Raw genomic sequence first — 27361 nt, 5'->3', positions numbered from 1 at the left:
GCTAAGAATTGTAAAGCTTGTCTAATATATAGTCATTTTAATAGGACAATTGAGTTACAGTTGGTCCTCTCTACCACTTTGCATGTCTGTAATAGGTATTTGCTTTAGAAAATCAACCCAATAAAAAGCCTGATGAGTGAGCATCATTTTGGTTTGTGCTATAATTTAGTACAAATTTAAACTACTTAGTTTTCACTTGGATGTGCACATATTTATATTTAAGACTGAGCATCTGCAACGTTGAAGCTACTGAAGGGTACAGGGAGTAGCAGTGCTCTGCTGGGAAAATGTGCATCCTGGCACTCATGTTGGTGTCAGACACTTACCCAGCTACCTAAATATTTTTGCAGAAAAGCCAAACCACCCCCCCATATGTCAACAGCAGTCTTCTACAGTAGCAGCATCTCCCAGCAGGATGACAGTGGATTCTGCAAAAGGAACCCAGCCAAGAGTCTTAAGGTATTTACCTCCTCAGATGCCAATCTGATCTATAGCAAGCAAACCCAGTTTATAAAGTTTTAACACATCTGAAAGGTCTCAAACACTCCAGGACACCTTTGGGGGTTCTTTGTCCAAGCTGGTATTAGGTGTTTTGGCAGCACGAAACAGACCCACATAAAAATAATTGGATGTGCCTAATATGGTTTATTAATAGAGCGTATATTCAAAGCAAAGATAATTTCTTAGTATATTAATTGTATATGTTAAATTACTCTACAATAAACCACTCACCTCTACCAGCTACAACAAGATGGCACTGCTTACTGCAGGATTTTGATATTCCCCTACTTCCTGTCATCTTACCAATAAAATGTACTTTGTTGATGCTGAATACTTTAAAACAGTGAGTTTCATTGTTGCATCTCAGAGGTTCAGCATTCATGCACTCATTACCAGCCCCCAGCCCGGCTGTGATGTGTTAGAGCAGCTGATCCCCGCAGAGAGGGTCCATCTTTCCACCAGTTTAAACTATAACTGGATGATGATCAATAAAGTATCTCTTCTATGTAAAGAAGATATATTGTACATGTTTTAGCTGACATCTACCTTAGAAATGAAACATAGATGCATCTCAGTGGAGATCTTTACAAACCCATGTTGATGGTTTGTGGCCTAATATAGCCCTCAGTCATGGATATGTCTCAGTTTTCAACCAAAGACTGCTTTGTATAGTCTAACTAGGGGCTAAAAACATAGTAATAGAAAGACCTTATTGTAGGAGATTTTCCCCTCACAACCCTAAAACCTCCAGCTTACAGCGGTATTTTGTCTGGGGAACCCACTTTGAGGAAAAACAGTCATGTATGAGCTGCAGAAAAGGAGCACTACAGTATGAAGGAAGAAGAGATCTCGGATTCAAGTACAGAGCCTATCATTGTTTTCATTTCAATAGGGAGAGAGCAGAGAGGGAGTAAAGGGTATAAATGTTGAGGTCATGTGTTTTATCACACAGTGTGTTGGAGCCAATTCCATTAAGATTTTCTGCAACCAAGACAGATGCAAAGATATTAAAATGTTAATTCAAGACGATCACTCAAATCCCAGGCAAACTGTTAAAATGATTCTTGTTTGAGAGGAGGAAGAAGTGGGATCAATGACATCAAGCCGGCAGCATGTTCTCTTGTGCAAAGTTACAGAGACTGGAGGGATGATGTTTATGAAAAAGAGTTCTTTCTAATCGCTCCCCTATGAGGAAGAAGAGCGCGCGTGGGGCTGAAGTGGAGCCAAAAGGAAAGGGGAAGGGCCGGACATCAACAAGCCAAAACAGCTGCCCCCTTCTCCCCCGTGGAGAGACGCAGAGAGGAGCCTGATGAAACGAGATAGAAGGGGAAGACTGGAAGGTCTGTCAGTGTGGAGCAGGAGAGCATTTGAGGGTTTGTAGAGGCTGAGAAGAAGAGAAGGAAGTGCTGGCAAGTGGAAAAAGGGGAAGGGAAGTGAGAGGTGGTGAGTGCCTGCTTTCAGAGTGAGGATATCCAGAGAGCAAGGGACGGGGGAGAGTGTAAGAAGAGGAGGAAGCAGAGTGGAGGGTCAACTCCTTGTGACACTTCTTGGAGGGGAGAAAGAGAGGTTGTAAGAGGAGAGGGGGGTGAAAGTCATCTGGGGTGGGTTTCAAGGCAGGACAAGCTGTCAGAGCGAAGGGCAGAGGTGTGAGGAGTCACGGTGAGGGGAGAATGAAAATGTTGGAGCAGAGGAGGACCTAACAGGCACAAAACATGAAGCGCTGAGAGGAGGACGAGTAGAGGGACCACCTGGAGTGAAGCACAGATCTGAAAGGACCGGATAACCATTGAGGAAATTAAAGGCACAAGGTGAAAGGGGTGTGCTGGAAGTATGGGGTGCATTCAAAGCACTCATGGGCTCAAGAGGCATGGACCTGGTACCAGCACTGGAGGGATCCCCATGAAGGCACACCCTGATGTGTATCCTGAAATCCTTCAGCTTGCAGAGGTTAGTTTTTTAACAATTCCTTAGGGAACTGTTAGCATACCAGAAATGTCCTTGCTTGGTCTGTATGATCATTTAAGTGTTAGTCATTTGATTCAGCAAAAGACAGCTGGACATTTATTATACACTACACTCATCACACACAGGTCAACCAAAGAGATCTGAAGAATTATCACTATGTCTCCAAATTAGATGACAGTTGGACTTCAAAGCACTTCTGTCTCTCAGAGGAAGCATTCATTGAACTTATTCTGCAGGTCCTTTTTAAATCCTGATTAGAAGGATGACACTATTTTTACTAATCCATACAAATGAGTTATAGGCAATGAACAAGGGGGTTTTAAAAAAAGGTGCATGCAGTAACTGACCACTTGATCAACTTTTAATGATGTCCCACGGGTGTAAAGGATCAGGAGGAAGCGGTGTAAGTTACTGCCTGGTTTCGATCCACCGCCTTCCTGTCTACTGGTTTTATTTAGGAGCATTTAGGTGCAAGCCACACTTCTACATGGAAAAAAAAGCCTCTGAAGGACTTTTATAGAATCCAAAATAAATGGTGCCTGTTGATTTAACACCAAGGCTACACACCAGTATGTGTGTTCTCACATGTCAGAGTAAATCACACTGTGGCATGCTGCAGGTCAGTCTGACAGAACAAAGAGAAACTGGACTCAGGTGTATCGTGCTGCTGTGTTTGGTGATGCACAGGACATTTAGTTTGTATAGTTTGTACATAGCAACACCTTAATATTAGTGTAGTTAAGTTCTCATAGTGAATAACACTAGAATGAAGATATTAGTCCAATCACACGGGAGTTTAAGTCTCCTACAACCATGATTGTCTGTGTGTGTGTGTGTGTGTGTTTGTGTGTATGTGTCTGACCATGCCAAATTATGATAGCATAGTCCCTGCTGAATGGGTGGACTCAAAAGCAGTGGAGAGGAATGAAATGTGTCGTACGTGCAAGAAGGTCTTTATGTTGTTTGTAGTTGTAGTGTTTGTTTGTCTCTCAGTTTTATTCCCCCACTCTCTCACGCACACACAACACAACTCATTCATTTACGCACCTATTTTCAGCATTTTCATGGCTGTTTAGAGGTGACAGCCCCGACTCATGCAGGTTATAAATACCCAGTGAGCGGACCCCTGGCTCACCACCTGCTCCCGTCCCTTCCTGAGCGGATTGCATGTGTACTTTTGTGTGTGTGTTCGTAGGTGTGTGTGTGTGTGAGAGAGTTTGTGACTCCCTGTCTCCGGCATGTCATCACTTGTGAGTTGAGGTGCCACTGAAAAAGGCAATGAGGCATTTTGTGCCAGGAGGTGTGTGTGTTACTGTACTTATATTTGTTTACAGTGTGTGTTTTGAGTTCAGTGGCACGGTGAATATTTGAGAAATTTTTTGTATTTTATTCTCTGTCGTAAATTAGACATCATAGCAGGATTGTTATCATTTTAATGGGACTTTAGATCGTTTTTCTGTAAGAACTATTTCAATATAGATAAATTATTTTAGGACAACATAATTAAAAAGCTTCTACAGCTGCCCCTCGCTAATAAAAAGCCCATATAGTCATAAAGAAATCCTTTCTGTTGCTGCTGCTGCTGCTGGTGCCTGACCCACACCCCCCTTTTAATGTACATGTTAGATGTGGAAGTGCTTCAGGGTCTCATCAGTGGTCTGAGATGCTTGGGGGATGACATAAGACGTTTGCTGCCAAAAAACAAGCAGGGCGGGGTTCTATTACTCTGCAATGCAATGCTGCAATACTTCTTCATCCTCATAGAGACGGGTTGTTCACTCAGCCAGAGGTCCTAATTTTTGTACCAAATGTTTAAACATGTGAGCTTACACACACATATAGTCTAATGAAGTGCACGTTCAGTCCAACTGACCCCAAAAAAGCAGAATTTGAGATTATGGAACAAATGGTATCATCATCAGAGTTTACGTTTCGCAATGATGGCAGTGGTTTGCAGCTGTTTAATTGGCTCGCATTACGCTGCAAAGTTGTGTCCAGTCTTAGTGTTTTTTTTACCCAAATGCTCTGATGAGAAACTAAAGGAAGACAAAACTCACAGAGAAACTCAATATTTGGCTAAAACACAGCTTTAAAAATGCACGTGATTTTTGCACTGAGTATTATTTACCCCATTTGTTGACAGGTGATCAACATCAAATCTGCTTTAAAGTTGAAGTGAAATCTCAACCATCTGTATTGTGATGTCTTGCAAGGAGACTTTTATGGCTTTCCGATTTTAAGTATCCTTTTAAGACAAGTGTTGATTGCCAGCTTTTTAATATTGGAACCAGAACAGACTTCTCTCTCCAGTCACTTTTTTCAGCTTAAACTCACTAAATTTGAAATCTGATTAGACAGAGAAACTGCCAATTTTCTCAAAGCTAAAATCATAAACACTTAATAATTATTAGCCAAGGTTTAAACCAGCTAATTAAAGGTATGAGTTTGCCTCTAATTTAATGGATACCAAGGTGAGGGATTTATGTCTTTCCTTTGTTTGAGCTGCACTACAACAATTTGTCCACTGGATGGCACCCTTGACTCATCCTGAATTTTAAGTCCAATCAGCTCACTGCCATCAAAATATTAAAGATCACAACATGGTGTCAGTATGACACTGATGAAATGGTACTTTTCTGAATTCAGATGATGAAAACTGTCAATTTAGATGTTTTCTAACAAAATTTCACAGGCGCGCACAGTAAGATGTTATCGCCATGTTGAGAAGCTAGATCTCATGTTTTTTTCATAAATGTCATATTTGTGTTGAGGTTTTCTCACTGAACTGTGCATCTCAGCAGAGATGTGCAATAACAAAATCCATATAAAAACATTTGTTGTTCTGATGACTCAGCAAATGAAAGAGCTGAAAATCAATGCCTGTTGATTCGCCACACACCATTAAACTTTGACCTCATGCCCACTGAGTGGAGCTTAGTATGTATGACCTTTGTGATGCCAGTGTGTCTCTCACTCTTTACATTTTTGGTGTTTATGTATGCGTTAGTCATTATTCTCATCATCATAATTTTTCTGTTAGCATGTGTGGCCCAGCTAACTTCTCATCTCAGTTACTACCACCATTTATTTTTTCTTCCTGCAGCTGATTTCAGTTCATTTTTATAGGTGAATAACACAGTTATGACAGGTCAGCTGACGAGTACATGCACTCATTTAATTCACCTTTCAAAATGTATGACTTCCAGTCAGTTGTAATCACATTCCTAGTCTGGATGATGATTCCATCTGACCTCTTTTTGTCAAGTTCGTGGCTTCTCTTGCTGAATTCTCCAATACACTTGCACACATACCCAAACAGTCTCAGATTCATCACTTTCAGCAGGTGTCACAAGTTATAGCAACAGCCATTCATCATAACAACAGAGAAAGCATGTCAATAGTCTACCTTGTTGTGTGATCAATTCATATAATGCAAAGATGATTTGCTCCATCTATCTCTGCAAGCAGTGAATTAGTTCTAGTCTGTGGCATAAAAAAATAGTTCTTGGTTACATAGCTAATACATTATAATAACAATATATATATATATATATATATATATATATATATATATATATATATAGATCCTCTTAAAATAATTTTATTCCATGAAGAAAGTCACAGATTCTGTTTCTTCTGAGGGTGGAGCGGTTTGTTCTGAGTAACTCGGCTGCATGTTATTTTACCCTTGAATAAAACATTAGTGATACACAACTCATAAAGGATTTAGATAGTGTACTTTACACATGAGACACAGCTGTTTTCTAATACATTGCATTTAAGTGTCTGACTTGGCTTCTCCTCTGAGCTATTGGGAGAAGTTAACATTGTCAAAAAAGACATTTGTAAGAGTTTCTTGGTATGTGTCACCCTCCAGCTGAAGTGAATGTTCCTCTTGTTTAGAAAACCCAGAGATCAGGCATCCGTTAGATAAAAAAAGCTTCAGCTGAGAAATGTTTTTGCAAGACCAAAATCATGCATCAGGCCATTTAACAGGAAAAGAAACAGGTTTTTGTGCAGATACTGAACACTTTCTTGCCCTCCACCTCTCCCATTGCGTCACACACACCACACACTCTTATAGCACAAACGTCATCTCCCAATTGATGTTTCCAAGCCCCTCCCTCTTCTCTGCTAAAGGAAAAATTTAATGGTTCAATAGGCTTCACATGCTTTCTAAAAGCTTTGCTTTGGGAGGGTGTTACCATAGTTTTATATAAACACTGTCCCGCTTCTGGACTCTGGGATTGTTGAGTATTTGGTTTATAAAAAGACAAATTATGAGTCAGGGAAGTACATTGCACCATGACACTGTGTTTTAGCATCTTTAAGTCATTTTGGTCTCTTTTGTTCATTTAAATTTAAATTAGTATCACAATCCAGCCTATTTATTTCATTTTAAGAATCTTAAATCCTTTCAGCCAGTAAAATTGCATCTGTCTGTCAGTGTGACTCTATGTCAGATTTACCTTTTGCTTTGCCCACACAAGCTCACGTCACATGTTGACACAGCTGTCATGACTGCCCAGTGTGTTACCATTTTGCAATGTTGAAAGGTGGAGAAACCCCTGCAACACTTAAAGAAAGACATGACGAAAGCCAACAGTATCAGAAAGAAAATAAATTTATCCAACAGCACACTCTTATACCCAGTCTGTACATTTACATTCAGCTTCTCTGTGCCCCTACAAAACAATATCATTAGAAGCAGCAGCACATAAAAGCTAGCTGCCCCACAGACTGAGACAGAATAAGGACAATTTAGATGAATATGTGATATGACAGGCATTTTTAGTGGAAAAGCTGAATGTGCACAGGTAGGGAAAGAGGGCTCATGCTGGTATGTCACTGAAACGGCACACATTCATACTGACAAGCGGACAATGCTAAACTAAAATACCTGAGGAAATACTGAGAAATCTGCTGAACCTTAGTACATCACAACCAAACAGACACACAAAACCACACACACAGTATTCATGCTCTTTCATAAGCACAGTTTTTGGAAGGTTAAAACAATTAAGGCATTAGTTTCTGTCATATGTGTATTCTAAGTGTGAGATCCTGTGTTGACTTGCAGCTCACCAAGTCTGGGAGCCATGCTTTCACAGTCAAGAGTTTCAAGAAGAAACTGGTGTGTGATGTGTGCCAGCAGAACATCGACAACCCTGGGGCTTTCTGCAAGGGTGAGTCCACATCTCAGCCAGGTCAGGAGGCACATCTAGAATCACGCCTGACCAGCATGGACACACAGAGACAAGTTCACCTTGACAGTCCTCTTTCTGTGTGTCTCAAAGCTCATTTCCAGAGTGAAGCATGTCCCTTTCCCTCTTGTTTACAGAGTGCAAAGTTGCAGTTCACAAGACATGTGAAGCCAAGGTAAGCTGGACATGACCTGCATCAATTCACCCCAGAGTACACCCTTTTTATTCCTCCTGTTCAGAGCAAAGAGTTCTTTCTTTGTCACAGGCTTTAAGGTAGCAGTTATATCAGTTAAAGTTGGAAGCATCTCAGTCATCTGCGAAAAGTTTTATGAGAAAGTAGCACTCTAACAGTTTTATATGAGGCAGTTTTATAACAGAACATATCTTCTGATATCTGCTGATTGTTTTGTTGTATGATTTCTGTCAGACAAGTTTAGTTAGATAGACATTAGAGATTACATAAAATTTTATTGATCCCTTTGGGCAGGTTTTGTCAGGGGGATTAAGAGTCCCAGCAGTAGTACAGCCCCATTGATATAGAGCCTAAATAAAAAGCAATGTACCAAAAAAGAGCACAGTTAAAAACGCAAGTTAAAAATTCATGACAATGTAAATGTGGACATGAAGCTTTGTCTTGAGCTTGTGTTTGCTGATTTGTCAAAGCTACAATATCAAAAGCTGAAATGTCTGGTTATCATTTAGCAACTTACAGGTACAGTGTGTAAAATTTATCTAGTGGTAAAGATTGGCATACAAATGACTACAAATATCAAGCACGTTGTGAATGGATGGTGGCCATCACTTGCCAAAAATCTTTTAGATATAAACATGTTTTCATCTGTGAGTATATCTAGTGGCTTCAGGTGCAGCAATGACTGCACTACAGGTACCTACTTCAACATTGTGTACTGTTTTCTTCTATGATTCTTTTAAGGCTGTAGCAGCTATCAAACAAAGCTGGTACTGCTGCCTTAAAATTCAGAGGATTCTGACTTCACACAGTTTTTTTGTCCATTCAGAGACACCGTAGTAAAATGGTGGCACAATTATGTGGACCCATGGCAAGTAGATTTAAACTGTTCATTATAAGAGAATAAAAACACAAAATTGAAATAAGTTAAATGATAATATACCAGAAACAGTTTTTAATGAAATATTTAACTTTTCTGCCATTGACCTTTGATTTTGCAACACACTTCCCCTTTAATAGCAATTTAACATAGATATTAACATTTATATTTTACACCATTTATTCATAAAGCTGACATGTAACTATTTGTGCTTAAATGCCAAATATGATTTGAAAAAAAAATCTATATAGAAGCCTTGGGTTTTGGATCAGGAATGGACTTTTTCATTTAAAGATGACATGTTTCCACCTAGGAGACAAACAAGTCTCTGTCCATCTATGTCTAAGTCTATGTCAAAACATCGGCAGTAGTCATCTCTACCCTCACGTGACAGCAGCTCGGTATCACACACCACTGAGTTCATGACTGCACTGTAACTGGGCCGTTGTTCTTTGCTGTTCAGCTGCACAAACCACACACACACCCAAACACACACACACATACAGATCTTATACTTTTATGGCCAAATCTCTTTCAGCCCTTAAATTGCTCTGCAGCTTTCTTGCCAGCCCCATCTTCCTCTTCTTTTTCCTCTACATACACAAACATAGCTACCATAGTGAAGATATTTTATTGACTTTCATTTACTATAACAAAATTTAACCTAATTATATTTTAATTTCTGTCTCCATAAAGAGAACATACTCACAAAATGTGACAGCTTAAAACCATAGACTGTCTTGTCTCTAAAATAGTAGTAATACCTGCACCCCAAACACACAAACACACTGTGATAGTGTAATACTGGGGGACTACCAGCTGTTGTGCCTTAGCAGCATGTATTTAAAAAGGATTATTATTTTTATCATCCCTTTCCCCTGGTCACCGCGGCAATAGCTAAAAACATTTCTCTGAGTGGGCAGCAGAGCTGGTGCCACGGACGAGCCAGGACATCATCACGCAGGACGATGATCAGTCTGGATAGGAAAAGTCTGAGTGGGTAAATTTAGAAAATAACAAGAGTGCCGTAGATGCCTGCTAGTGAGTGATCGCCGGGGTACGCAAATAAGTAAGAGGCAGCTGGGGAGACAGACTGTGTGTGTGTAATCAGTCCCGTTTGGGGATATTCATAAATAAAAAGGAACATTAGGTCAAGGCTGCAGACTCATGTCTGCCTCATGTCACGCCAACTCTGATGTATGTGTCTTCATTCTGTCTTCCTCATAACACACTGCTTTCTTTTGTCATTTACACCTTATTGTCGTTGTCTTTTGTCCCCTTTAATGTAAAATTTCTACATTTTTTTGTGGATGTTGAGTGCATTAATAACTCTTCTGTAATTTTTATTGATTTTTCTTTTTTACCATTTAAAAGGCTTAATGCTTTCATCAGTGACATATGCCACTCCCCTGTGCATCATCTTGTCTTTGCTTGTCTCATTAGCATCAACTATCTACTAATACTTGCCCTCCTGCCACTTTCACTCAGCCTCTTGTTATCTCTCTGCCTCAGCCTCAGGCTGTTGGAGAGGTCAACAGCCATCCTCACCCTGTGCAGCGCTGCTCGCTGTCTACATGTGGCATATTGACATATGTGTGAGTGTGAGCACGTGCAAGGGAAAGTGCTTGCACAGTTGATGCGTTTTACCGTGCGTATGACACAGAGTGAGAGGGGGAATGCTATGTTGCATGTGCTGATGGCACACTCAGAGTGAGTGTGTGTTATTGTGAGGGAGGGAGTTATGGTGTGTTAGTGAGAGAGAGTGAGCAGAGAGTTTGTGTGTGAGAGGAGAGGAGGAGGTAGTGTGTCACACGCCACACACAGGATTGCTCAGAGGCAGAGGGAAAGACTGAAGCTGCTTATTGAGAGGTAAAAACACACTGTGCTGCATTTTCTGAGTGGATCTTTGGTTTTAGTTAGCCTCACTGACCACATCAATTTGAAGGTTTTTTTTCTATCCTCTACTGAGTAACTATCTCACATCTTTAAACGCTTTCTGCAATGTTTGCACTGCTAATGCAGCATGAGATTGTGCAAATTATTGCATTAAACTGTACCGAGTGCTCTTGCTTTGCTTAGAAAGTTGATTTTGTTCATGTGATTATCACAAGTGCAGAAATGGAAGCAGACACTCCAGCTTTGACCTATAAAAGTGCATAGATTTAAATGATTTATACGTTGGAACTGACTCATAAGATTTACTTTTAATGAGATAGTTGTTATGAAGTGAATTGGGTTTCAACCCTATTATATATGTTACTATAAATGCATGTGATTGTGTTTATGGGCATGTTTATGTCACAAACTTTCTAATATGGAACTTCCTGCTGTTACAATGTATTTCCCTGCTGTATGTGTCTAGGTCAGCACTGTGTATTGTGGCATTATTTGTTATGTATATGAATAAGCAAACATTTGTCATCAAAGGACACATAACAAAGACATGTTACTGTGTCCCAGACCCAGTCAACTGTCCTAACAACATCTGATAGATCCTAATGTTGCATAGTGAAATGCAGATGGTTGCAGTGTCCTTTCATACACACCAGCTGCTCCCCTAATGTTTCACCTTGATTTATTAATTCATATCGCAGTTGTGATCTATGTGCTTCCATAATACATTATTGTGGTGCATGATAGTGGCCTTCATTTGTTCTCATTACTTCCAGTGGGGAAAGAAAAGGTTAAAAAAAAAAAACAGCCATGCAGAGTTGTGAGTGTTTTGCATTTATTTAGTTCGGTTTTCGACAGCTCTCCACTTTAAACCCAGGTTCACTTTTTGGGGCAGATGCCAATTATCAGTCTAGCTTTGGTCGAGATGTAGTCAGTTTCTTTCTTTCCTTTCAGATGCCTTGAACAGCATTTTCCAACCTTTTGCAGCCTTTCATGTGCCACCACAGGAGACTTGGTGAACATGCTGGCATGTAGTAGCTGAAAGTGTCACTACACATCAGTAGGAAGGTAGAAAAACAGCAAAGTGGATGGAGACAGCTGAACGGGGTGCTGCAGTGTAAAATATCCTGTCAGATGAATATCTCTGGAAATTGATTACAGTTGTGGCTTATCACTGTGACGTTGTCGTTGCCATTTATAACCTTCATTGGCATGATGTGCTGTAGACAAGTAATTATCGCGGTTAATTTAATTTTACTGCTTTCCTTGTCTTAGTAACATTCAAGTGTTGCAGGACACACACGCAGATGCATGCTCAGAGTGTTTATATTGACCCTCTGCTTTTAATTTCCTGAGATAGGTGCACAGCAAGCTTTGTTTAATATTCCTGGAATTATACTGTTCCTACTTCTGTCAGGGTTATAGCAGTGTCTTCAAAACACTCTGAGCTTAAAGACCATAATTTGCAATACATTTCTTTTACTACTGAGCTGACAGATTATGCTTTGATAAATGAATAATATATTTATTAGTCATTGGTGATAATTATTACATGACAGAAGCATAACACCAGCTGAAGATTCATGTTAGTTTACTGTAGCCTGTCACATGACACACACCCTAGTACAACTGCAGCATGGAAGGCGAGTGGATTTGTTAGATGACTGACATACAAACAGACAAAATGGGCCTTTAAGTGTTCTGAGGGACACGCTGTATAGTCTAAAATAAGGAGCTCTATCAAAATAGCTCTGTGAAATCTCACTGCTCTGTGAGAGTGGTCAGGAGGCATGTTCAGCTGTTGACATCTCTCTGCCTTTTAGCTCGAGTTTTTTTGCCTCTGTTTGCTTCCCCCTTTTCCTCTTCCTGTCTTTTCTCCCCTATAAGCTCTGCCTGTGTTTCTACTCCCTGGACAGTTTGCTTTTGCTTTGAGCTCTTGTTTCCACCTCCTCAGGGCCACTTTGGTAGTGACATGCCCTAGCAATGTGTGTTGATGCTTATCAAGCTGCTTTTTGTTATCTAATGTTTGACGTTAAGGGGGATTGCATGCTTATATCTCATGGTAAGGATGCTTGTCGTCGCTCCGCCTGAAGCTCTGTAAAGCAGCACAGCAGATTGTTAGACAGTGGGAAGAGGGGGAATTAAAGGGATGATTGGCTGCAAAGTGTAGAAAACAGAGAAATGGGAGATGAGAGATGAGAGAAGAGGGATGAAATCAGTCAGATAATGAGACAGGAAGCAGTGGGGATGCTGCATCTCTTCTAGAAATTACTCCAGCCACTCCTATATTGTCCTTTATGTGCCCTGAATCAGTATGCAGATGAAAGAAATGCTTTTTTGTTTTGTTTTGTTTTTTTGCTTTCTGAGGCTATGGAACTTGGAATAACTCATGTTTATTGAGCTTTTTTTTCTACTTTTGGGCAGGAAGGCTCACTCACTTCTCCATGTCCAGACTGTGATGTCAGCTCAGAGCTAACTGTCAGAGTGAAACTCACTTCTTCAGGAAATTCATGCCTGTGTCTCAAACACTCATGTTTATGTCCTGCTTCCACCGTGTTGGATTCCCTTTTCCTGGAAAGATGATTGGAGGTGTGGCAAAAAACATATTCAGATCCAGAGGGTTAGGTTGTCACAATTCTCTAAAAGGTTTAACATTTAAATGTGATCTGCAAAAAAGTTGATAGGCTGCAAATATCAGAAAATATTGAAAACTGTCCTTGATAGTTTCCATAATTGTGAAGTAATGTCTTAAAGGAATAGTTCAACATATTATGTAAGAGGCTAAAAGCAGAGACCACAATTTCTGCGGCTGGTTGGAGCTAAAATATGAAACTTTTGTGTCAAAATTTTTCTTTTCATTACTTTTTCTGTCTAGTAGTGCCAACAATTAAAAAAGACTGAGATCAAGATAAAGAAAATAGCTAATCAATGAATATTTAGCATTTCTGCTAAACAAATGCATAACAATGTTTACTTGATGAACAAGAAAAACTGAATGATGGAACAGATCAGCCATCCAGTCCACTAACAGTCTGTAAGTCCCTGGGGGTGGGATTGAGTGCTGTCACTGGCACCTTGGTAAATGCTAACTGATGAACAAGACAAACTGAACCAGATGGCCCCACTCCCAGTCACTCCAGCATGCATTAATGAAGACCCTGAGGCTGGCAGAGCTACCAAGCACACATGTATACTCTGCGTGTATATGTGTGTGTTTGTATGTGCAAACCTCTGTAGACCAGTACTGACATCCTGTTGCAAATTGCTTCCTGTTGACTTTGGTGTCTTGCTCCTCTGCCTTAATTTTGCATTTCTATGGTCTCTGCCTCTAGGATCTTCTTTTGTCTGCATGTTTGTGTGTGTATGTTTGTGTTTTTAGACTTGTACATGTGTGTATTGTGTCTGTCTCCTACTGTTCCTTCCTGGACCTGACTACTATATCCAGTTAACCACCGTTATTAAACCTGTTAAGTTCTCCCCTATGGCTGAATCTCTTTCATTTCCTATTGTAGTTTTTTTTTTTTTTTTTTACATGAGTGTGATCTGTCTTCCTGCACTTAGACGCTGTAAAATGTGTTATATATGTTGGTGAATTTATAGAATCCATTCTTCATAAAAGAAAGTCAATTTATACAGCAGAAAAACAAAAATAAAAAAATAGACAAAACAACTAAAAACAAGTGTAAGTTACTCCTTGGATCAGGTCTGTTTCTGTTTATCATTCTCAGAAACTATTGTCACTGTCTCTGAGTTTATTTATTTATTTTTTTGTCTCATCTTAGTGTCACAAGATAAGAAAAACACTTACAGTCTTCAGACATTTGGTCTGTCTTTGAATAAAAATGACCAAGCAAATCTCATGTGGTGTTTTAGGAACAATAATTCCTTACATCATAAACTAAGATAAATTTTTTAGCTGATAAAACAAAAAATTATAAAACAATTGACAACTGAAAGGGGTCCAGAGAGTTTTATTGGTCAACTCTATAAGTAAACTTAGAAGAAAGTGATGCAGTTTGACTGAAATGTGTCAAGGTCCCCCACCTTTTTGTTTCTTGACACTACTTCTTTTATTACCACAGAAAAAAAAGAACAACACACAACATACTCTCAAATGTAAGTCGCTTTGGATAAAAGCATCTGCTAAATGACTGTAGAATAGAATAGAATAGAATAGAATACCTTCCCATTAACACATGACTAATGTGATAGGACATAATGTACCATTAACATGTAGCATGTGGGGGTCTCCTGGTTAGCAGAGAGGGTGGGACTCACAGCCACTTTGTTTCTGAGAATTTGTGCTGATGCTGGTTTTTCTGCCCGGCTGGTAGTAGCTTAATTTGCTCCTAAAAGTTGCTCAATGACCTTATGTGATGCTATAAAACAACATTTTGCATCACATAAAACATACAAATCAACAGGGCATCATTTGTTTTTACACCATACTTTTCATACTTTTCATACTTTTCATTTGCTTGCTACATACCTACATTTGCTATTATAAGAGAAAGAAAATATTTCTGTTTTCTTTTATTACAATTTTCTGAAATGGTAAATGGTCTGTATTTATATAGTGCTTTTACCCAAAACGCTTTACACCAAACATCACATTCACACACACATTCGCACACTAATGGCGGAAGCTGCCATGCAAGGCGCTCAGGGTTTGGTGTCTTGCTCAGGGACACCTCAACATGAGCTCTTCGGGCCAGGATCAAACTGGCAACCCTTGGGTTACAGGACGACCACTCTACCCACTGAGCCATGCCGCCCTGTGGAAAGGCATAGAGTTGTTAGTATGGAAATGATGTTTTCCTAAAATATTTATTCAGTACTATCTCTGGATTAGGGTAATATTTTGAGCACTCAAAAGTTTATCAGAACTGGGCTGAAACATTACCGCTGCTCACAGTGTCACTCAAAGAGCACTTTGTGCAGTCAAACACTACAGACCAAGTGTGTGGCAAGAAAATCCATTTTTTAAAGTCTGGCTTTTCGTTGTTTGGGACAATTTTTTTTTTTTTTTTTTTTTTTTTTTGTTTAGTTACTGAAAAGTTTGGACTAAATGTGTGGAATAGGTTCTACATAAAGCAGCAGTACTGTTTCTGTGTGGAAGAGCTAATGGAGTCCATGCCTTGGCAGATTTGTCCACTTTTAGTGACTCAAATGAGCAGCAATGTGTTAGGCAGGTGATAATGTTTTGGCTTATCAGTGTATCATTATCAGTGTTATTAATATTTCTTTTAGAGTTAAATAGGGACCATGATGGAGCAGCTGTCCCTGGTGGTAAAATTAAGTTGGATTCATCTGATCATTAGTAACGGGAATATCATGTTGTTGCGTATAAGATTATAACAGGATAAATGTAAAGATAAAAAAAGATGCATGCAATAGTAATACAGCTATGTAATACAGAGAAGTCTGGGTTTCCCTGCTTAGGCAGCTGCACCCGCGACTTGACCCCGGACAAGCGGCAGAAAATGGATGGATGGATGGAGAATTAAATAGAGATAAAAAGCACTTTCACACTCAATAAAACCGGAGATTGTTTTTCAGCATGGTCGCAGTCCTTTTTCCATTATTTTCCATTATTTTAGCTGTAGCTGATTGTAATTGTCGGGTATTTGACTTGCCAACTTGTGTTCTGACCCATGTCAGTACTGGTCAGCACCCAGCCACAGAGGGTGGCTCAGCTGCCAGTCAATCACATGAGAGAGTTCAAAGGTAAAAAGCTGACATGGTGTCAAGCATCAGAACAAACATACTCAAACACTGAATGCTTGACTGTATTTCCAGGTAAATGCATGCTTTTACCAATGTAGTTTTTCATCCTTTCATGTGACTTACATGGTAAGTTCAGCCTTAAAATATCTTTTTTTTTTTTTTTTTTTTTTTTTTTTTTTTTTTTTTGCTGCCTTGGTGTCAAGACCTAAATAATACAGAATAGAAGAAGCTGCATGGGCCTTTTGCAGTTTATTTATGTACTGGTGGCTGTACCCTGTATGGGTGACCTTGGTTTCCCTCTGCCTCTTTGTATATGTGTGTCTGTGGTTGGAGCAAGTTACTGTTGGCAGCTGAGTGCAGGGACTGCACACCACATGTTGAGTCTTCCTCCAGTAAATCATGTCTGTCTCTATCCTCTCGTTTCTTTTATGAGGCCAAAAAATCTAAATCAATCATTGTTATTAAGCTCTTGACATTATGAGCAGCACTTCTCCTTATTCAACCAAATAACCAGAACATGAAACAGTTCCCTAAATAGCAACAAAGAACAGAAACAAGTCACGTTTCTCTTCTGTGCTTCTATTTGTTTCTCAGTGTGGATCAGCATTTTTACTAATTTGTGCATTTTCTGACATCATGTGTCACAAGTCTATCATGTGGAACTACAAAATCCATGCTGACAGATGTTTCTTAAACCAGCTGCTGGAGATGACAGTGAGAATAAATTTGACTCCCCTCTCCATCAACTTCTCTTCCTTCTTCCTCATCCCATAGCCTTCCATCCCTTCATCTGTACTACTGGAGTGGGACCAGAAGCGTTAAATCGAACACATGACTTGACATGTGCTGGTTTATTCCCAGTGTGTGGGAGTGTGTGCATATATTACTGCTGCAAAATCTAACCATATGCTTCTCTCCCCTCAGGTGACTGCAACCTGCACTCCAGTTCCAGACCTGGTAAGTTTGTTTTTTGGAAGAAAGAAGTGTCATATCTTTGGCTGCATTGCATCATTGCAGCATTGCGTTACTCTTTTCTTTTCTGTTTCTCAGCACAGTTCCACTAAATCAACATCACAGAAGAAAAGAGGCTCCATACCAAGGTATCACAAATCCTGAGTCAAATACATGCAGACAAAAAGAAAATGGCATTTATATGTGAAAAAAGATAAAGACATAAAAAAATAATCAGAGTAAACAGTATAGCTAGCCCAAATCAAAGAGTAAGACTAAGGACTGTTTTTGGCTGCACTAAACAATGTCCAGAAGTAAAAGCGTGGAACAAGTGATGGAGCATGTGATGGAGTGCCACTACGACTTTGACCTCACCTACATCACAGAGAGGATCATCTCCGTCTTCTTCCTGCCAGACCTGGAAGAGCAGCGTTACTGCAGAAACCTGCAGGAAGTGGCTTCCATGCTCAAATCAAAACACCAAGATAAGTTTCTGGTTAGTCTGAAATAATTATGCCTACATTCAACAACTGACTGAATAGATATAGAGTACCAGTCAAAAGTCACACATATAGCCATTAAATCTGATGGGTATGTGTGTCCAAACTTTTGACTGGTACTGTATATGTATTTAAACTAGCAAATGTTTATGATACTGTATATTTGTTCTCATCTATATATTGTCATCTTATGTGTTCCTGCCTTTTCCAGCTTTTGAATTTATCAGAGAAGAGACATGACATCACCAGACTTAACCCAAAGGTACAAGTATTTACAGCTAAAAGGCAGAAAGCAGTGCCCAGCTTAACCTACAAAGATACCAATGACATGCACAAACAAAAAATGTGGTACATTCTACTTTTTAACAATAGATTTAATTTAGTCAAAAACCATCTGAATTTTAAACATATATCGTTGCCTGTGGTCCAGGTGCAGGATTACGGCTGGCCCGATCTTCACGCCCCTCCTCTGGACAGGATTTGTGCCATTTGTAAAGCCATGGAGACCTGGCTGACCTCTGACCCCAATAACGTTGTGGTCCTCCACTGCAAAGTCAGTGTAACCAGAACACACATCTGCTTGCTTAGCTGTGAAAAATTAAAACGCTGGGAAAAAAACAGTAGTTCACGGTCACTTTGATCTGTGCTCTGACAGGGAAACAAAGGAAAGACGGGAGTCATTGTGGCAGCTTATATGCACTACAGCAAGATATCAGCTGGGTAATTTGTATCGTTTCTAATAAACAATGTCCTAGCATGTTCCATTAAAGCTGCATTTCAAGCAAGATTTATGCAAAACGCTTTAAAAGATTTCACACAAAACAAATAAAAAAATCCTAACCTTCAAAGTACATATGAGAAAATGCAGCATTTTTATAATACACCCCTGCTTGTATCCACAGAGTGGACCAAGCTCTCACCACATTGGCCATGAGGAAGTTCTGTGAGGACAAAGTCTCTTCTTCCCTGCAGCCCTCTCAGAAAAGGTCCAGCACACTCATGCATCTGTGCTTCCACCCCTCTGCCATATATCATTACCTGCAATGGCGCTGCTTTTGCCTGGATCTGTCTCTCTCATCTCATCACAAACGTCATTTCCTCATGCCTTTTCCACAGATACATCTACTACTTTAGTGGTTTGCTGTCCAGTACCATCAAAATGAACAGCAGTCCTCTGTTCCTTCACCAGATCCTTGTTCCCTCATTACCAAACTTCCAGACAGGAGGAGGTCAGTCTTTTTTTCACTAGCTCTTGCTGGTGTTGTAGCTTCTGCATGCCTTCACCCACTGACAGTTATTTATCTCATAAACTTCTTTGTTTATTTGCAGGATTTTATCCTTTCCTTAAAATCTACCAGTCTCTACAACTTGTCTACACATCAGGAGTCTAGTAAGTATCCAGTAACTTGGCAGCTTTAATCCTTGGTTTTTTTGTGGGCAGATGCCTTTCCTGCCCACTGTCTGTGTTTAAGTGTAGCTTGCTCTGTGCTTACATTAAAGTGAATGTTGTTTACAAGTGTTTTATTTAACTGAGACATGTTTTTACTTATTTTATGTATGTTTTAAGCTGGTGTGCCCTCTTTTTATTCCATGCGTGTGTCTAGTGATCCCCAGAGCTCCAGGGCGAGAAAGCTGTGTGTGACGATGGAGCCAGCGCTACTATTAAAGGGGGACATCATGGTGAGACAAGCACATCCATGCTTGCCTTGGGGGCACCTTGTTTTGTTTGGGTTTTTTTTCTTTCTCTATGTTTTTTGTGGTTTTCATTTTTAAGCCTCTTGATAAATTATTTTTCATTTGTTTACATGTCATTTTTGTGACAATTTTGTGAAGTTAGCCTTAGCATTGCATTGTATTATCTCACCTGCCTCTGTCTGCAGGTGAAGTGCTACCACCGGCGGAGCAGAATCACAGAGAGGGAGGTGGTGTTTAGAGTCCAGTTCCACACCTGCACCGTTCATGGAGCCCAGCTGTGGTTTGGCAAGACAGAGCTAGACTTGGCCTGCACAGGTATTTACTGCACTAGTATGTGAAGATACAGTAAATGTATGAAAGTAAATGTTTATGGCACCTAGTACTGTGTATTTCTGTTGCCTTGGAGCATGACATCAAGAACCCACTTTTTTTACTCATGCCAGTTGTTGTAAGTGCTACATGTTTGCACATTTATAATGCTGGATTTACAGATAATAGTAGCTACACCAATGCATGAATGTCAAAGGAAAGTTCCTTTAAGTTCCTTTTGATGTGTTCTGTTACTAAAGCCATTTAATTCATTTTTGGCCTTTTTTATTTTTATATTTTTTCTGAAAAGAGTTAAAGAAATCATATTTATTTGTTCAATGTGGTTTCTCTACATCAAAGATCACACCTTCAGGAAGATGTTTTTCTCACTCTCTACGGTTACGCTCCAGATATTTTAGTCACTGCCGTTATGCTCATCTTTCTGTAGATGACAGATTCCCTCCAGATGCTACAGTGGAGTTCATCTTCTCCAATGGACCAGAAAAAATTAAAGGTGAGTATTATTATTATCAGTCTATCTGACTGTATTGAACCTTTGAAGTACTGTATTTAATGCACCTGATCTCCTTTTAAAAATTTATTTTCATGTCTGTTTTCAAAGGTCGAGAATACCGCAAAAATGACACCTCCATCAGGGTAGACTACAACACCTCAGACCCTGTAGTCAGATGGGATTCCTATGAGAACTTCAATCTCCACCATGAAGACAGCTTGGAGAGTAAGAACATGCACATATGTGTACAAATTAAGTTTTACATTCAAAGGGTGAAATCAAACATAACATTACATTTCCTTTAACTTTCCACCAGATATCTCTCATACAAGAGGCCCTCTAGATGGCAGCTTGTATGCCCAAGTGAGGAAGAGACGTGGACCAGGTGCAACTGCCTCAGTGGCTTCACCTAATGGATGTCTCACTAGCAGCCCAACGGTGAAACCCCAGTCTCCCACCCACGCTCAATCTCTCAGCTGCACTTCTAACTCCAGCTGCTCCTCAGTCCCATCTGAACACCTTGGAGAAGCCTCTGTGTCCATCAACTGTCCTGAGGGACGAAACAGTGAGTGTCCGTCAAGGAGAGAAGATGTGGAAGACAGAACAAAGGAGAAGATAAGAGAGAAAGAAAAAGACAGAGAAACTGCTATTTTAGATGATGGAGATCTGTCAAGTCCAAGAGGTTTAAGGCGAGAACATTCCTGTTGGGGTCGGGCAAGTACAAAATCTAGTGATGTGGAATGGGAAAGGGACAAAGAGCTCTGTCTGTCTAGCAGTCATTATCGTGGATGTTCTAACAATATTAAAAGCCATCCAAAAAGCCAAACTCTGCCAGCTTTACCATCCAAATCTATATCCCCTCCTCCTTCTCATCATTCAGCTCACATGGACTTTTGCCATCGCCATAGTGCCCATCCTTTACCTGAGTTACCATGGGAACGTCCACTTCCTCCTCCATCCCTCCCCTGCCTACATAGGCCATGCTACCCTTATCCATCTCCTGAACATGCCCACACTCACACCCACACCCTGCCGACCTCGAACAGACTCTGTCCGGGGGAAGAGTGCCACTTCTTCCACTACTCCAGCCATGGACCAGGCTCTCACCTCTCTCACCAACCACAGCCCACAAGCCCTTACAGAGAAATGTTTTTCAGCTCTCCTGTATCACCCTCTTGCTGCCCGTGTCAGGACAGTTCCAGTCGGCGAGAGCATCAACCAGCCTCAGTTAGAGCTTTCCACCAACTGCGCTCCAACCAACCAGAAAACCCACATTGGTCCCAAGGAGCTGGGGTACAACGGGCAAGAGAGGCACCTCCACTATGGGAAACTGAAGATCCATGGGAGTTGGCAAGAGAGGCAGAACTGTGGCAGTGCAAATCATCCGTACCAGTGTTTCACCTCTGCCACTCTACTTTGGAACAGGTTGCAAACCCGGAGCAACCTAGATTTGCCATTACACCTCACCAGAATTTCTCCACTCCCCAATCGCTAATGGATGTGCGGGATGGAGCGAGCAGCGGGTATCACACTCCTCTACAACCCCGCCACTCGTGCCCCTGCTCTCCATATCGGTCATCCCCATCTGAAAGCCGTGAGAGTCGAGGTTATGCCTCAGGGTATCACTCTAGATCAACCTCGCCTCTGCCTACAAGTAGTCCATCTCCTGGAAGAGGAAGGCTACCTGATTTCCCCTCAGGATCTGGAGACCAGCCACACACTATGCACAACAAAGGTAAATGAGAAAGTATTGGAAATTGTTTTCCATATGGAAAGAGCATGCTTTATCAAATCAAATCAATCTTAATTTATATAGCGCTTTCACATACCAAGTGGTACCCAAAGTGCTGCACAGGTAAAATAATACAAAATAAAACATGAAACAATAATAAAATAAACAATTAGAAACAAAAGAGAAAAAAAAACAAAGCCTGGCCTAATGATGAGTTAAAAACCAATGTAAAAAGATGAGTAAAAGAGATGCAGCTTTTGTGCTTCTTGTTCACTTTTCTTTGTTGTACCTTAAATCAGCCCTTTTAATCTCTCCTGTCAAAGTAGAAAATGCCAAGACGGATGCAGAAGATGGCACATCTCAAGGTTCAGAAAGTAAATCTGACTCTCATGGTCAGTCAAGCACCCCTGGTCTGGATTCTGATCATGATTACACACTTATTGGTAACAGCAGCCCAACTCACACGGAAGGCAGGTGGGTGAAACTTTCTTTTAGATACTAACTAGTGCTGGGAATATAGTTGCATTTATCTAGATAAAAAAATCTTTATTTTTTTCTATACTTTTTCATTAGTGTAACAGCTGATAGTCCCAATCAAAGACAAGAAAGTGCTACACATCTGGAGTCCAACACAGATAAAAACAAATCTGTCACACCAGTGCCAACAGAGACACAAACTCAAAGTACAACTATATCTGCAGACACCACACAACCATCAGTTGAGTCTTCTCTGAGTTCTGATGAGAAGACTGGAGCAGACCAGGTCACAGGAAGCACAGATGGATGCAAGCAATCACATGCTTCAAGCTATGCTGCTGTCATCATCAGCCCAGTCCAAGTGCAACTTAATGGGTCTGCTCTTCCTAGTGAAGGCCCTTCCAACTGCAGCATAGGAGTAGCCACAAATCCCTCTATAAGTCTGAGTTCTAGTCCTTCTACCACCTCCCCAAATTCTCCCATTGGGTCCCCAGAGCTGCAATCCTCTCCTCAGCACTCCACATCAGCTGCAAATAATACAGGGCAAAGACTGACCCCAGACAGAGACAGCTCAGCTGACAACAAACCCCCTTCACCTGTGCCAGAAGGATATCACACACCCACCTTCCCCTTGGCATCCTACTACTATTCATTGCTAAATGTGCCACATGTCCCTTACACTGGGTACACTGCAGTAACCATCCCTGCCATTCAGCCACCGCTCCCAGAGAAGAAGCGGCATTCCTCCACAGCAGCATCCCCGAATGGACACAGTGCTCTTCTCCGGGTCTCTTCAGCTCCTTTCCCTTCACACCATGTTACTTTTTCCCCAGCTGTGGGAGAGCAAAGTAGGGGGTCTGCACAGCAGAGCTGTAGAGAAGATGCAGACATCAGAGTGAATGCTAAGTTTGTCCAGGACAGCTCAAAGTACTGGTACAAACCAGGTATCTCCAGAGATCAAGGTGAGTGTTGTATAAGGATAACAGGGCATGTTCAATGTTTGTATCAATCATTTCTAAACCAACTGACACACACAAATCAAATGGCAAAGTTAGTAAAATTTAGTCAATGTGACTTAGATATAACTAACAGCTATTCTTTTACACATCCATAATTGTCTCAGCCATAGCGGTGTTGAAGGACAAGGAGCCAGGAACGTTCCTTATTAGAGACAGTAACTCCTTCCAGGGTGCATATGGCCTGGCCCTCAAGGTGGTCACCCCTCCTCCTAACGCCAACATCACTGGGAACAAAGGTGCTCTTATAATCTTTTCACGAGTTACACAGTTTTGATCATGGGTTATACTTCTCAGCTTGTTTGGTTGTTTACTGTTTCTCCAGAGCGAATGACTTGAGATAGAACTCTACAAATTTTTAATGGAGAGCCTAACTTACAAACTGGAGCATAAACTTTGAGAGACAGACTTTGCAAAAATACAAAAGAGGCACAGTGATGGACAAAGAAAAAAAAAAGCTGAAATGTCATGAGATACAATATGTCATAAATAGCAATATTAGCATCTGCCAGGTTTGAAGTGGATCTACTAACTGTGAAGAACAGACAAAAAGATTCCTCAATTTATTAGAGAGACAGCATGACAGCCTGCCTTATCTTTCATCCTGAATCCCTCCCTTCTCAAATTTCTCTCCCTCTTCCCCAGGGGATCCTCTGGAACAGCTGGTGAGACACTTCCTCATCGAGACTGGGCCACGGGGAGTGAAGATCAAGGGCTGTCAGAACGAGTCCTACTTCGGTCAGTTACGTGGTAGACACAACTACTGAAATGTGTTTCACAGATTTAGTTTTATATGGAGCAGCTAAACCCATAAACTTTGAGATATTTTCTTTCATTACTCTACACCCAATATTTAAGTTCTTTCAATCCTTTTTATTAATCTCAGTTGTCATTTGCTTTGTCTCTTCTCTTTCTGCCTTTACCTCAGGAAGTTTATCTGCCTTGGTGTACCAACATTCAATCACTCCCATCTCTCTGCCATGTGCACTCCGCATTCCAGAAAAGGGTAAAATTTGTGTCATTAGCTTTAAATCTCCCATGAGTAGCAAGTTTTTTGCAGGTGTTGCATGCCTCTGTCATGGTGGTAGCGTTGTTTAGTAACTCAAGTTCATGATGTTTCAGATCTGGTTGGGGAGCTTCAGGAGATGCAGAGTGCAACAAATACAAGTACAGCAGCTGACCTCCTTAAACAAGGAGCAGGTAGCACTCGGACTTATTCAGTGACTGTAGTAGCTGCAGCTTATAGCACCGGCCTATGAGATCAAATGTTCATGTGAAGCCACATCTTTTTCATCTCTTTAATGATCCAGCATGCAACGTGCTCTACCTAAACTCAGTGGAAACAGAGTCATTAACGGGGCCAGAGGCTGTTTCCAAGGCAACCAAGTGTACTTTGGCTCTGAGTCCACGCCCAGTGGCAACGGTGGTCCACTTCAAAGTGTCCTCTCAGGGTATCACGCTAACCGACAGCAAAAGAAGGTACTTCTTACTTCTTAAATACACAAATTCTATCATGTACACTCAAGGCTTGACGCCAACATCAGTCAGCTGAGTTATCATATTGTTTATGTCTGCACAGGTTATTCTTTAGGCGGCACTATCCAATCAACAGTGTCACTTTCAGCAGTCTTGACCCTCAAGATCGGAGGTGGGTGACAGTGATGTGAGGAAAAAAATGCACAGAATGACTTTAAATGCTGTTAATAAAGCTACTTCTGCTCGCACATGTCACTGATGACTATCTTCAGTCATGATAAATATGCTCTTGCTGCTGCTGTACAGATCTTTGCTATATAGACTTATATTTCTAATAATATAAGGTCTCTGTGCATTGCTTGTCTGTATGCTTAGAAGTGAATGCAAAATTGGATTGCCACTGATTGCCTAATCTTATGAAACATTTTCCATATCCTTGTTATTCATGTATTCCTACGTTTTGTCTCTATGTCTTTATGTACCCGTGCTTCAGGTGGACTAATTCTGATAGCACGTCAAGCAAGTAAGTGCTTGTGTCAATGTGTGTGTTTCCACCTAATAACCGATTGGTGAAATATGCCCCATGCATGTAGATTTGTAGCTGATATCTGGAGACAAAATCTGGTGTCCATCAGTGTGGAAATATTATCTGCTCTCCAGTCTTTTGACCTGTCATGTCTCCTCTCTGATGCAGGATGTTTGGCTTTGTGGCGAGACGGACGGGCACTACTACTGAGAACGTTTGTCACCTGTTTGCTGAGATGGACCCGGAGCAGCCAGCCTTGGCAATTGTCAACTTTATTAACAAAGTCATGCTGGGACCACAGCTACGACGATGAGAAACCAGGCCGATGAAAACTAGTGGACTATTTTGACATACTGAAGTGTTTATATATTGCAAAATCATGTTTTGTTTGTATTTATGCAAGTGACACCTCTGTGATATATAAAACTGTTTTTATAAGATAATCCACTTTAGACAAATCATAGTTCTGCAGGGCAACATATTATACAGTTGTCATATTACAGCGCAGAGCTAAAGGAGAACAGTTCGAAAAGCCAAAGAGTGACCTAACGTTGCCAGATGAGATTATAACAAGAATTTCATTTGGTTTCTGGGTTTATTTGTTTGATTTTATGTTTTGGTTTTTATTTTTTATTAGTATTTAGTTCACATGATGTACAAATAAATACACAAACTGTATCAAGGAAAACTTTCTATACCTTAGTACTGAAAACTAAAGGAAAAGAGGTGAAGAGGATCTTAATGTGGTAGAAAGCATGTGTCACGTTTAAAAGTATAAAGTGACTTTTTACATTTGTGTCCCTTGAGTTGTATGAGAAAAGGTAAAGTAAGTGACTTAATAAAAGATGATCTTTGAAGAAAGTGCCTTTAGTTACATTTAAATCAGGGGTTATGTATTCAAAAGGCCTCAATTCTAGTAAGTGTATTTTCGTTAGTGATAATCAGGGCTGTCTATAAAAACATTTGTTTTCAGTTCAACCAGTTGTCATATAAATTATACATTGCTAATGTATAAATTCATAAAATTCTGAAATCCATCCTTTTATATTTCTTGTGGATGTGCAAAGCTTGATCTCTATTTTTTCTCTTTTAAAACCAAGCAAAACTGGTTTTGTCATGAAGCACTGACAATATTGGTGAAACTGAACTGATTTCTAATTGTATTGATGCATGCGCCAAAACTAGATAAATTTAGGGAATAATAATAGGGTGACACACAGCCCTCATTTGTTATAGTAAGACACCTCGGTTTGCCATGCAAAAAAGGTGTAGCAAAATAGATTTTTTAAAGATTCCATATCATCGGTGAGTCTTGCTCCAAGATTTTGACAAACATCCATAAAAATGCTTAAAGTAAGTGTTGTGCTTTAAAAGAGGAAATTGACTTCAAGCCAAAGATTTATCATGTAAAGATATTTGAATGATTTTTTTCCTCATTTTCTTTTAATTTTTCTTTTTTTCTTTTTTTAAATAACCATCTCTGTTTGATAAATGTGTTTTCTATAAGCTAGGACAGTATTTAGCTATTTAGGTTATTTCAGCACAAATGTTATTTTTATTAAAGGATTTTTTCTTGGTTAAAGAAGTAATATATTTTAGGTGTTTGAGACGTTGAAAAGAATGGTGTATGTCATATTTGACATGAAAATTAAAGCAAGAATTCAAAACTATATTCATGTATGTTTCCTCTTTTAGTTTTATGTGTAGTCGTCTACTTGTTACATTTGCCTTGTATAGCATGTAATCAGTGAAATGTCTAGTATCATATTTTCCCGTTTTCGTCTTTTCATCTTAAATGTGGGTGT

The 27361-nt window shown here is 40.2% G+C and overlaps 1 protein-coding gene across 5 annotated transcripts; it reads left to right on the top strand.

Annotated features, from left to right (window-relative positions):
• The first annotated feature begins 376 nt into the window (after positions 1-376).
• LOC121636379 (tensin-2-like) lies at positions 377-27206 on the top strand. 5 transcript variants are annotated; one of them, XM_041979859.1, is made up of 27 exons: positions 377-459; positions 7547-7652; positions 7808-7845; positions 17285-17317; positions 17411-17460; positions 17624-17807; positions 18023-18073; positions 18242-18364; positions 18467-18531; positions 18714-18797; positions 18928-19040; positions 19141-19201; positions 19416-19491; positions 19692-19821; positions 20264-20329; positions 20438-20554; positions 20646-22064; positions 22385-22535; positions 22635-23500; positions 23662-23793; positions 24200-24292; positions 24483-24560; positions 24677-24754; positions 24865-25033; positions 25134-25202; positions 25524-25553; positions 25725-27206. In XM_041979859.1, the coding sequence occupies exons 6-27, from the start codon at positions 17646-17648 to the stop codon at positions 25867-25869; spliced, it is 4278 nt and encodes a 1425-aa protein (XP_041835793.1). In that variant the 5' UTR covers positions 377-459; positions 7547-7652; positions 7808-7845; positions 17285-17317; positions 17411-17460; positions 17624-17645; the 3' UTR covers positions 25870-27206. The 5 variants fall into 5 exon arrangements, with proteins under 5 accessions (XP_041835793.1, XP_041835790.1, XP_041835789.1 ...); XM_041979856.1 differs by lacking the exon at positions 377-459 and adding an exon at positions 2317-2448 and having other exon boundaries at positions 22388-22535; XM_041979855.1 differs by lacking the exon at positions 377-459 and adding an exon at positions 2317-2448.
• The last annotated feature ends 155 nt before the right edge of the window (positions 27207-27361 follow it).

The sequence above is a fragment of the Melanotaenia boesemani genome, chromosome 3, assembly GCF_017639745.1.
Source record: "Melanotaenia boesemani isolate fMelBoe1 chromosome 3, fMelBoe1.pri, whole genome shotgun sequence".
In the NCBI taxonomy this organism is placed as follows: domain Eukaryota; kingdom Metazoa; phylum Chordata; class Actinopteri; order Atheriniformes; family Melanotaeniidae; genus Melanotaenia; species Melanotaenia boesemani.
Note: the sequence above shows the minus strand (reverse complement) of the source record. Positions and strands in the feature narration are given on the sequence as shown.